Raw genomic sequence first — 12,438 nt, forward strand, 5'->3', positions numbered from 1 at the left:
AAGTCAAAGTCAAAGCCCCCGGCGGGCGATGGCGAATTGTCCCGCAGCCATTAAAGCCACGCCGGGTGATGCAAGGCCGCACACCGGGTCTTGATGTTAGAGCCCCCGGCGCGCGCTCGCAGTCCCGCAGCCATTCCAAGCCGCGTGGGGCGGTGTTGTAAAGCCCCGCTCAGGTGCTCTTCAACCCCGCAACTCGGGCGGGAGAAGTCGCCGTTGCGGAAGCCCTGAAAAGCGGTCTCCCCCCAGGGACCCGCGGGCTCCCGGTGCCGCCCGCCAAACCCGCAGTTGCAGCCACCGAATCTCCGGGGGTCGGGTCGCAGCAGCGTCCACCACAGCTCCACCCGCTCTGGACTCAGCCAGCTCCGCGACGGTGAGGTGAGTAGTCGGCACCACAGCCCCCGGTCTTCCTGTTGGAGGCCGCTCCTCGTTGCAGCCCCAACGACAACGGAGACCCGACAAAGAAAAGGTCGGGTCTCCCGTGCAGGGAGAGATTTAAAAGTTACCCCCTCCCCCCCCCCCCACACCACCCCCACCCCCCCACACACATACCCCAACAAAAATAACAAAAACTACATAAAAACATAAGACATAAAATAATAAAAACGCAGACGGACTGCAGAGGCCGCTGCTGACGAGAGTCGCGCCGCCCAGACCATTCATTCAATTTACCTAACACCACATCTCGGCTAACCTGGATTTCACTCAGTTCCTCCATCTCATTTGACCACCGGTCCCCTGCTATTTCCGGCAGATTAATTAAGTCTTCCGTAGTGAAAACAGAACCAAAGTAGTTATTCAATTGGTCTGCCATGTCCTTGTTCCCCATGATCAATTCACCTGTTTCTGACTGTAAGGGACCTACATTTGTTTTAACTAATCTTTTTCTCTTCACATATCTATAAAAACTTTTGCAGTCAGTTTTTATGTTCCCTGCCAATTTTCTTTCATAATCTATTTTCCCTTTCCTAATTAAGCCCTTTGTCTTCCTCTGCTGGACTCTGAATTTATCCCAGTCCTCTGGTAGGCTGCTCTTTCTGGCTAATTTATATGCTTCATCTTTTATTTTGATACTATCCCTGATTTCTCTTGTTATCCACGGATGCACTACCTTCCCTGATTTATTCTTTTGCCAGACTGGGACGAACAATTGTTGTAGTTCATCCATGCAGCCTTTAAATGCCTTCCATTGCATATCCACCGTCAACCCTTTAAGAATCAATTGCCAGTCTATCTTGGCCAATTCACGTCTCATACCCTCAAAATTACCTTTTTTTTGTTCAGAACCCTTGTTTCTGAATTAATTATGTCACTCTCCATCCTAATGAAGAACTCGACCATATTATGGTCAATCTTGCCCAAGGGGCCACGCACAACAAGACTGCTAATTAACCCTTCCTCAATACTCAATACCCAGTCTAGAATAGCCTGCTCTCTTGTTGGGTCCTCTACATGTTGGTTTAGAAAACTATCCCGCCTACATTCCAAGAAATCCTCTTCCTCAGCACCCCTGCCAATTTGATTCACCCAATCTATATGTAGATTGAAGTCACCCATTATAACTGTTTTGCCTTTGTTGCACGCATTTCTAATTTCCTGTTTGATGCCATCCCCAACTCCACTACTACTGTTAGGTGGCCTGTACACAACTCCCACTAACGTTTTCTGCCCCTTAGTGTTTCGCAGCTCTACCCATATTGATTCCACATCCTCCAAGCTAATGTCCTTCCTTTCTATTGCGTTAATCTCCTCTCTAACCAGCAACGCTACCCCACCTCCTTTTCATTTCTGTCTATCCCTCCTGAATATTGAATATCCCTGGATGTTCAGCTCCCAGCCTTGTCACCCTGGAGCCATGGCTCCGTGATCCCAACTATACCATAGTCATTAAAAGCTCTGCACATTCAACTCATCCGCCTTATTATGAATGCTCCTTACATTGAGACACAAAGCCTTCAGGCTTGTTTTTACAACACTCTTACCCCATATACAAATATGTTGAAAAATGGCCCGTTTTGATTTTTGCCCTGGATTTGTCTGCCTACCACTTTTACTTTTCACCTTGCTACCTATTGCTTCCACCCTCATTTTACACCCCTCTGTCTCTCTGCTCACACATTTAAGAAACTCACCACCTGTTATTCTCTGTTTATTATCTTTTTCTTCTTTCCCCGCTACATGTTGGGTCTGAGTGCTTCCCTTCTCTACCTCCTGCCTCACACACTGTCTACTAGCTTTCTCTATTTGAGTTCCTCCCCCCAACCGTTCTAGTTTAAAGTCTCCCCAGTAGTCTTTGCAAATCTCCCCGCCAGGATATTGGTGCCCCTTGGGTTCAAGTGCAACCCATCCTTTTTGTACAGGCCACACCTTCCCCAAAAGAGGTTCCAATGATCCAGAAACTTGAATCCCTGCCCACTGCACCAGTCCATCAGCCACGCATTTATCCTCCACCTCGCTCCATTCCTACTCTCACTGTCGCGTGGCACAGGCAGTAATCCTGAGATTGTTACCTTTGCGGTCCTTTTCCTTAACTCTCTTCCTAACTCCCTAAATTCTCCTTTCAGGACCTCTTCCCTTTTTCTACCTATGTCATTGGTACCTACAGTATATGTACCACGACCTCGTGCTCCTCTCCCTCCCATTTCAGGATATCTTGGACACGTTCAGACACATCCCAGACCCTGGCTCCAGGGAGGCAAACTACCATCCGGGTCTCCAGACTGCATCCACTGAATCGCCTGTCTGACCCCCTAACTATCGAGACCCCTATTACTACTGCCCTCCTCTTCTTTTCCTTACCCCTCTGAGCAACAGGGCCGGTCTCTGTGCCGGAGGCCCGGCCACTGTTGCTACCCCCAGGTAGGCTGTCCCCCCCCCAACAGTACTCAAACAGGAGTAGCCCCGGCATTCCTTCTCTCTCTATCCCTCCCCATCCCTCCCCCACCCAACTTCTCATTTTCACCCTACAAACAGCCTGTTTCCTTTATCATTGTTACTTTTTTGCATTTCTTTCATTCATTCATTCTCCACATCACCGTCTATATCTCTCGTTTCCCTTATCCCTTTGGAAAACTATAATTTGCTCACCATTGTGTGATTGATCAGAAAGAAGGAGGAGTATTTGGGATGGCACCGGCAGCTTGAGTCTCTAAATTGCGAGTACACATCCCAGAGAAAATGGCTGAAAGAGGGCATCCCTTCCTGTACTATCCACTTGCCCACTGTGGCAAATTCTGAGGACCGCACATGGGCCTCAGCAGCCTCATCGGAATTTGCAAAGTACATTGGAAGGAAGACATCTTTGATCACAAAAGACTGCGTAAGACAGGAGGAAAACAACTTTCCTCAGAGTTAGACACCCAGAAGTGGACACTATCTTATAGTAACATTTTATCTTGTCTTAAATTATCTTATTACTTCCTTTGCAGCACCTTTAGATAATTTTGAAAATTATGAAGGAAATTAGCTTCAATACATTTATATTCTTAAGAATCTCTGTTATATAATCAAAAAAATCATATTAAATTTCCCAGGCACTACTTGCTTTACTAATTTATGTTACCTGTATTTGTCATCTATGTCTTTCAGGTTGATTGCTATTATTATTACAAATTAAAGCCTCCAAAAGGTCTGATGTTTTGCTGTCTGTTACTTATTTTTATATTATTTTTTTCATTTCTCAATATTTGGACAGATACCTCATACATACTAATACATAAGGTGTCTGGTTATTTTTTTGAATGGATATTTGAAAAACAATGCTCTCTGGTGTTTCTTTACTGAATTCTTTAAAGTTTGCGTTATTGTCTCTGTATTTATAAATTTACCCCCTCTTGTACTCTTTTTCATGCCTGTAATCACATCTCATCTACAAAAAACACTACATTTGAATCTGTTATTTCTTCTTCATGATCAATGTTGAATGTACTCAGTGCTTGATTGTTATTTTAGATTTTGTGTTTCTGGTTGCAGGGGAAAGTGCCATGGGACACGAAAGGGATGGGTAGGGAAGAACAAACCAGGGAATCACTGAGAGAATTATCTCTGTTGAAAGCAGAAAGGTATGGGGAGGGAAAGATGTGTTGGTGGGCCTTTCTGTCTGCACATTATAGCTGGCAAAAATGAAGGATAATTTGTGTCTGATGCAAATCCTGACAGGATGAAAGATGAGGATCTGTGCTGTCTGGGAAGGTACAGAGGGGATGGGGTGTGGGTGGAGGGAATGAGTAAGAGTAGAAGTTCAGGAAATGTTAATGAGGGCTCTTAGTAGAGCGGAAATTCAATTTCCTGAAAAAACAAGACATTTTGGATGTTCTCAGAACAGATGTGGTGATGCTTCATCCTGAGATGTGGTGAAGCCTCACCCTGAGAACAGATGTAGTATTCCTACCCCTCAACTATAGGAGGTGCAACACCTGACTACACCTCTGCTCTAACCACTATCCAGGGATCCAAGCAGCCTTTCCAGGTCAGACAAAGATTCACATGGACCTCCTCCAAACTCGTTGACTGCATTTGCTGCTCTGGATGTGGCCTCTTTTACATTGTTAAATATAGATTAGGTGACCATATTACAGAACATCTATAATCTGTCCATCCGGCTGCATTCCAATTATGGTATCATACAATTATTGGCATTATCTCTGTGACCACTGCAGCTGCTACAGTGGAGCATCAAAAGCATGTGGCTGTGGCTTCTGAGGAAGAGAAAAATCAAACCGGAGAGAAATTGGGTGGATTATTATTTCAGGTTTTACACTGACTTCACATTACTGTTAAGCCTATTTAGAATGCAAGTGCAAGTATCACAACACATCAGACTGATCTTAAATTGTCCCCTTTATTCTTAAGATCAAGATCAGCGGCAAAAGCAAAATCGTCTAAGGCAGAACCGAAAAGGATTCATTTCTGCTAGATCAGAATGTTGGTCTAGCTCAGACAGTTGTGGAAGATTAACCTCTATTGACCATGTTCAGGTATGTTTAATGATAATGAATGTGATTGAAGCGTGCAGAATAATTAAATATTTTTTAGGTTAATGGTCATCCACTCATGGTTTTTACAACTCTTACCTTCCTTGATTTAGCTAAAATCTGTTTGGATAGTAATTGGCCAAAATAAAAAGTAAGAAATACTGTATTTAGTAATATTTAAACAGTTTTGAAGTTCTTTTTGTGTCTTTCATCATCTAAAATGAGCTTCATGTGCATTCCAACCCTTCTATTCCACCACATTTTCATTCAAGTCTAATTTCTAGAATTGGCCTCCTAAATCTCCTTGCCCTGGTACATGTCTTCCATGATTTCAAACTCTCTCAACTTCACTATTGAAACGCAACCTTGACAATGTTTGTAATACAGGGAAACACCCTAAATCCTTACTCATTCTTAAGTTGTCTTCCCTCGCTCACTCACCTCAGTCCACCTTTCTCCTCTCTTTATTCTGCTTCCTCCTACTTCTGCCCAACTTCTTCTTTCATAATCCATAACTCTTTAAACCTATTATTTTCTGGCCTTTGTTCCAACCATCTGCCTATCAAAAACTGCATCACCTATGTCAACCTATTACCTGCCATGCTTTGTCCTGCCTCTCACCGTTTTTCAGCTTTCTTCTCTCCCCCTCCATCCATCCCCCCCCCCCCAACACACTCCAGTCTGTCTGAAGAAGGGTTTCTACCTGTATCTCCCTATCTCCCATCTAGTAACATATCTCTCAGATTCAATATCTCACATTTATCATGCATCTGACAATTCTCAAGTGTTGCATTTCATCACATTGATATTAATTACATCAGTAATTTCCGAATAGCTTTTTGTTGACAATTAGCCTGATTTCTTCCCAAGAATTGAAGCCAAGGATTTACAAGAATATTCCAATATCCCCAAAACTTTTTTTTGTCAATCAGCCTCATTGATCTCTGGGTGTACTTAGTTTGTTTTTCACAGTTGTGGTGCCATCTGGTGGTCAGGCCACTGGTTAATCGAACGCTCATTCATCATGTGGTAAGAGGCACGTGACTGAGGGGCGGGGGTTAGAAAGGAAGTCGAGGGTGTGCCCTGCTGCAGCGACACGAAGTTACTCTGGGCTCTGCAACACTGCTATTGTTTTGGAATTCATTTTTTGTTTAATAAAGCTTGTCGTTGAGTTCACAACGTCTGACTCACTTTATTGCGCTTTACAGAGATCATTGACCAGTGTATGAAAGGGAAGCCAACTGAAACTAATTTCCTATCTTGACATTGATGCACTGTATCTCTGTTTTGGACTCCAGGCTTTCTACAACCAATTCCACGGGTTAGTAGATATAAAATTATTAATTGATTATCAGATCAATTATAGCAGTGTTTAATTCACTGCTTTCAGCAAAAAGTAAATCAATGAGCAAACGTGTTGTAGGATGATTCTACTTTTAATCTAAGTTCAATTGCAAAGTGTGGTGTTGATGGCAAAGCCAGCAAGTAGCAAGCAATGGTGTATTGGTACAACAACAGTACATTTCATTGGGAAATTTTAGGATTCAGAACCAGAAACTATGAAGGAACAGTGATGCGCTTCCACTTTGGGGTGGTTTATGATTTTTAGAGGAACTTACAAATGCTGGTATTCTTAGCTCCTCCAACACCAATCTTTGGTTGTACAAGTTGTGGGCTTGGGAAGTTCTGGAAGATGAGCCTAGATGAGTGCTTTCATTGGTGGGAGTGGAAGGACTGATCTTTAAGGATGATTCATAGAGTGATGATCAAATTCGCTGTTTTGACCTAGGGTGAGTTGAGTTTCTTCACCGTTGTTGGAATTCCAGTCCTCCAGGCAAGTGGAGAATGCATTTGGAGTATCAAGAGCTGCATAATTTGGTACAGGATACAGCCTTTGACCTGTCCTTATGGTCATATTTTTTATTTGTATGGGCTACATCGCTTTCTCGTCACAAGTGACTACACAGAATTTGAAGATAGAGGGCATGGTGATGATAATACCACTGGGAATGTAATTAGGTTGTCTTGTTGCAGGTGGCTATTCACCCACACATCAAATTCTGTCAGGATATCAAGGGTAGCTGACCTGTTGATGTCTGGACCTGAGTAATCCTAACAAAATCCAAACTAAGCACTGGTGAGCAAGTTATTGGTCAGAAAGTGTAACTACATCATTTTCTTCAGTATATTTATTTTAAACAAATGGCAATGTCATTCAACTCATTCACTCTACACCCATTTTCCTCCACTATTTCTGGAAAGTCTTGTGTATATTCTGCTGTTACAAGCAGAAGATACAAAAAGTTTGTTTATTTTATTATTATTATTATTATTATTATTATTATTATTATTCCCCAATATAATTTCTCCTTTCTCATTCTTAAAGGATCCATATTGATCTCAACTAAACTTTATCTTTTTCCATATACATAAAAAAATGTATAGTATGTTATCATGCTTTTAGCTGGATTACACTGTTATTCTACTTTCCCTTTTCCTATCAGTGCCTTGATTCTTATTGTTGTATAGATTCCACTTGGAGTCTGGAGAAACAAATATACCAATTCTTTATTCAATTAGTACAAACATTGAAGGGATAATCTCTGACAAGAGTCTCCTGGATTGGTAAACAAGATTATTTCTATACAATTGATGCAAAGATAACATTTGACAATTTACAGATAGCGATATGACTACATGAGTATTGATCATTGAGAGGTATCACTTTAGCCTACCCCACTTGTCCTCCATGTCATTCTCAACATCCTGCATATAGACCAGAACAAGAGTCCTTATTCTTTGGTAGCACCACCAGATCTTCAGATATATGATATTTTGTGACATAGTTAGTATTCATCCTGTTTACATTTATTAAATCTATCTTTATCCTTATTTGACAATTTAATGATCTAATTTCATGAACATATATTGCCCTCTGCATTCCAAACAGCCAGTGCATGTAGAGTACATAGACACAGGGGTGCAGGTTCATGGTGCTAGGAGCTGGAACATCGCATTACAAGACATTGGTAAGACCACATTTGGAATATTGTAGGAAAGAACTGTAGATGCTGATTTAAATCAGAGGTAGATACAAAATGCTGGAGTAATTCAGCAGGACAGGCAGCATCTTTGGAGAGAAGGAATTGGTGACATTTTGGGTTGAGACCCTTCTTCACACATGTATTCAGTTCTGATCACCCTGCTGTCGGAAGGATGTTATTAAACAACAATCATACTCATGCCTGATACCTTCACAAGTTTGCTTCGATTTAAGAGTTTAGATTGAAATAAATCATTGTCATTCCTTATATATTTTTAGATCATGTTATTCTTCCATAAAGGCTGCATAACTGACAGATTGCCAATTAAATATAATAAAAGTAACCACAGATTACTGGCTAGAGACAGGTGTGAGGCCAAGAGGGATACATAGTTGCACCTATGTAACTGTTTAATGGACATTTAGTTGGGGGGGGGGGGGTTAAAGGGGGGGAGGAGGAGGAAGGTATTTGTAGACTTTAACTAAAATTGGAGAATTCAACATTGTAGGCTACCCAAGCGAAATATGAGGCGCTGTTCCTCCAATTTGCGTGTGGCCTTTCTTTGGCAATGGAGGAGGCCCAGGACAGAAAGGTCAGAATGGGAATGGAAAGTGGTGTTAAATTGGCTAGCAACCGGGAGATCCAGTAGGCCTTCGTGGACCAAGCATCATTGCACCATAGCATCCATGTACTCTCATTAGTTCCTCAGCATACTGATCTAGAAAACTTTTGCTAATACTCTCCATAATTTTATTCCCCTCAATATTACTGCTAATTTGGTTTGCCCAGTGTAAATGTTGATTAAAGTCCACCTGATTATTTACTTTTGTTGTAACTTTCCCATTTCCTAATGCATCCCGTGCCCAAAGTGTAGCTTAAGCCCACACCTATCAATGCATTCTGCCTCGTACTGCTTCTTACTTCCATTCAAACTAATTCTACTGGAGTTTCTGAGTAAAGGTCGTTTGTCTTGAATGCTGTTATCTCATCCTTCTTTCTAACAGCTACTACTACTTTTCACTTTTGCTTATTGACTAATAGATTGATTCTTTATTCTCACATGTAACATGTCATAGTCAAATTCTTTGTTTTGCATACCACACACAAGGTATGTAGAGTCGCCACGTTTAGGGCGCCTATATCTTCAAAAGATCTGGAATATTTAATTCCCAGCCTTGTTCACTTTGTAACCACATTTCTATGATAGGTACTTGATCATAACCATTTACTTCTATGTATGCCATTAATTCATCTCTTTTGCTGAATGCTTTTGGATAAAGTATGACTTTTTACTATTTTTCCCTGACCTATTCTAATGGAGACTCAAGACCTGCAGAAGTTTGAATTTGAAGCAAAAACGAACTGTTGGAACACAGTGAATCAAGCAGCGACTGTGGAGGCAGAGGAGTAGGTGTCTTGGATCAAAATCCTATATCAGGACTGAAATGCACACATGTCTTAAATACAATTGACACAAAGTGGGTAAATTACACCCAAACATCCAAAGTCTATGGATGGAAATGGTCAGTCTGAAAAATGATCATGACCCAAAGCGTCACTTGTTCATTTTCCCCCACATATGTTGGCTGGCCTGCTGAGTTTCTCTACGCTTTGTCTATTTGCACAAGATTCCAGCATCTGCAGTTTCTTGTGTTTATCAGGTATGGTTATTTCCTGATTTACTCGTGGTTAACATAACCCATTTTACTACTCACCATTGTCGTCTTTATCAATTTCTAATTTATCCAAATTTCATCTCTTCAAAACGGTCCCCGTACATTATATAGTTTCAAGACTTATCTATTTATTCGACACACTATAATATTGGATTCAACCTATTTCCAATTTTTGAACATTTCTTCATAACAAAGAAGGTTATTATGGAGTTGTTACCTAGTATAATTAATAATTTATTGTATTGTCTATCTATTTGTTATATTGCTGTGTTAATGTGTTGTGTTAAAAGCTGCATTAAGTAAGAATTTTATTGTTTTGTTCCTAGTGCATATGACAAACATTCTTGGCACTCATGAGGGCCATTTTGGACTATCTCTGCTGGCTCACAGAGCAATTCTGTTCCTCAATAATTTTCCATATAACCAATTCACCCCACATTCCCATCAAATCTCCCTAAAGTCTACCACTCGCCTACAAACTAGGGGCAATTTGCAGTGGCTAATTAAACTGCTCTGTTTGAAATGTATATCAACAATTTGGATGAGCATGTATAAGACATGTTTGCAGAATAAAACTAAAATAGGGGTATCATAGACAGTGATGATGGTTATCAAAAATTACAGTGGGATCTTGATCAGCTGGCAAGTGGGCTGAGGAATGGCTATGGGGTTTAATTCAGAAAGGTGTGAAGTATGTATTTTGGGAAGTTGATCCAGGGCAGGACCTTCACAGTGAATGGTAGGGCCTGAGGGAGTGTTGTAGAGCAGAGGGATCTAGGCGTACAAGTACATGGTTCCCTGAAAGTGGTGTCACAGGTAGATAGGGTGTTGAAGAAGGCTTTTAGCACACTGGCCATCAGTAGATAGGGAATTGAGTATACATGTTAGGATGTTATGTTACAGTTACACAAGACTTTCTTGAGGCCGCACTTGGAGTATAGGCAGTTTTGGTCACCCTGCTACAGGAAAGCTGCCATTAAGCTGAAAGAAGTGCAGAGAAGATTTACAAGGATGTTGCCAGGGTTCGAGGACCTGAGTTGTAGTGAAGGATTGGGCAGACTGGGACTTCATTCTTTGGAACACTGGAGGCTGAGCAGTGATCTAATAAAGGTGTATAAAATTGTGAAGGGAATAGATTGGGTGAATGCACAAAGTCAGAGAATCAAGATCTGGAGGGCATAAGTTAAAGTGAGAGGGGAAAGATTGCATATGAAACAAGCTGCCAGAGGAAGTGATGGAGACAGGTACAATTCCATTTAAAATACATTTGGATAGGTATATGGATATGAATGGTTTTGAGGGATATGGACGAGGCACTTGCAGGTTAACTCAATTAGGCAACTTGTTTGGCATGGACAAGTTGGGCTGAAGAGCCTGTTTCCATGCTGTATGTCTCCATGTCTCTACCCGCAAGCTTGTTTATGGGATGTTGGAGGAAAATTGAGCACTTGGGGAAATAAATGCTGCTCCAGGGAGAGCTTACTAGCTGCATCCCTGTACCATAAGTTTTCATATTAATTCTGAGATCTCTGATCGCATCTAAAGAGGATGCTAGACCCTTGTATCTTTTGGACAAATGCAAGGCCTGCAGCTCTCCATCATTGCTTTCTGTATCCCCATACCGGCTTCAGTTATAGTCAAACCCTGCTGACCCACTAGATTGATCAGTTCTACAGTACGGTCCTTCCCAGAACCAAACGTCCATGCAACTCTCTTTCTAATGCATTGATCAAATCCGAAACTCTAGCTCTAGCTTCACAGATATTTCCTATGATTTAACTTGCCTTTATATGGTTTGCTTGTTAACATAGGTTTGCCAGCTTTAGCTTGTTAACTTTTGGGTTAACTTTAGCCTGTTAATATGGGCTTACTAGCTCCTATATGGAAGTGGATTCTTGTATAACTTAAGATTTATGCATACTACTTAAGGAACTTTTTTTGTTTTCAAACCATATTTCTGCTCAACATCCTTTTATCTCCTATGATCATCATTTTTAGTCTAAAGACTAAATTTATGCTGGTTTATAGTTCTTTGTCTTTACAGTGAATATTCCTGATAAAAGTATCACTGTTGTTTAATAAGTACAGGAACATGGCCCAAATCCTGAGTCTATCCATGTTGCATTTGCCTATAACTTGATGTTATGCATATCTTTTTTGAATAAATGATCGTAGAATTTTCTGTGCATCCTCCCCTTTAACCACATGCTTAGTCATCTCTCTTTAACCATGTAATGTAAGTGCCTAATGGATGGCATTGCTTTCAACGACTATTGGCTAAAAATGGCAAATTGGTTGCTTTTCATTGCTAATGCTGGAGGTCTAATTCACAATTAGCAGTTGAGAATCCTCCAGGTGAAGACATCTTTCAATTTTATCCAACAGTATTATCCCTTTAATGAATTTGGTATCATTTATGCAGCCATTTTGTTCAGATTACCTTAAGATGCTCCACTGCATGCAAGGGACTTTCTCCATATTGTTCCCCATTGGACTAATTGTTGCCCAGAAAGGCCAATACCCTGTATCAGATTTGTTTTATTGTAAGGTTTCAAGGTTTCAAGGTCAGTTTATTGACACATGTACCAATTAACGTACAGTGAAATTCGATTTACCATACAACCATACCAAAAAAAAGCAACTACATGAAAATTAACATTAACATCCACCGCAATGGATTCCCCACATTCCTCACTGTGATGGAAGGCAATAAAGTCCAAGCTTCTTCCTCTTTATTCTCCCGCGGTC

At 41.1% G+C, this 12,438-nt stretch overlaps 1 protein-coding gene across 5 annotated transcripts in view; it reads left to right on the forward strand.

The window, feature by feature from the left end:
• spata7 (spermatogenesis associated 7) overlaps positions 1-12,438 on the forward strand; it is an 86,007-nt gene that overhangs the window by 31,864 nt on the left and 41,705 nt on the right. For all 5 annotated transcript variants that reach the window (XM_033027371.1, XM_033027372.1, XM_033027369.1 and 2 more), the window contains exon 4: positions 4,849-4,973. In XM_033027371.1, the coding sequence (XP_032883262.1) occupies positions 4,849-4,973 (125 nt within the window). The remainder of the gene's footprint in view (positions 1-4,848; positions 4,974-12,438) is intronic.

Source organism: Amblyraja radiata, chromosome 9 (genome assembly GCF_010909765.2).
Source record: "Amblyraja radiata isolate CabotCenter1 chromosome 9, sAmbRad1.1.pri, whole genome shotgun sequence".
Lineage (NCBI taxonomy): Eukaryota > Metazoa > Chordata > Chondrichthyes > Rajiformes > Rajidae > Amblyraja > Amblyraja radiata.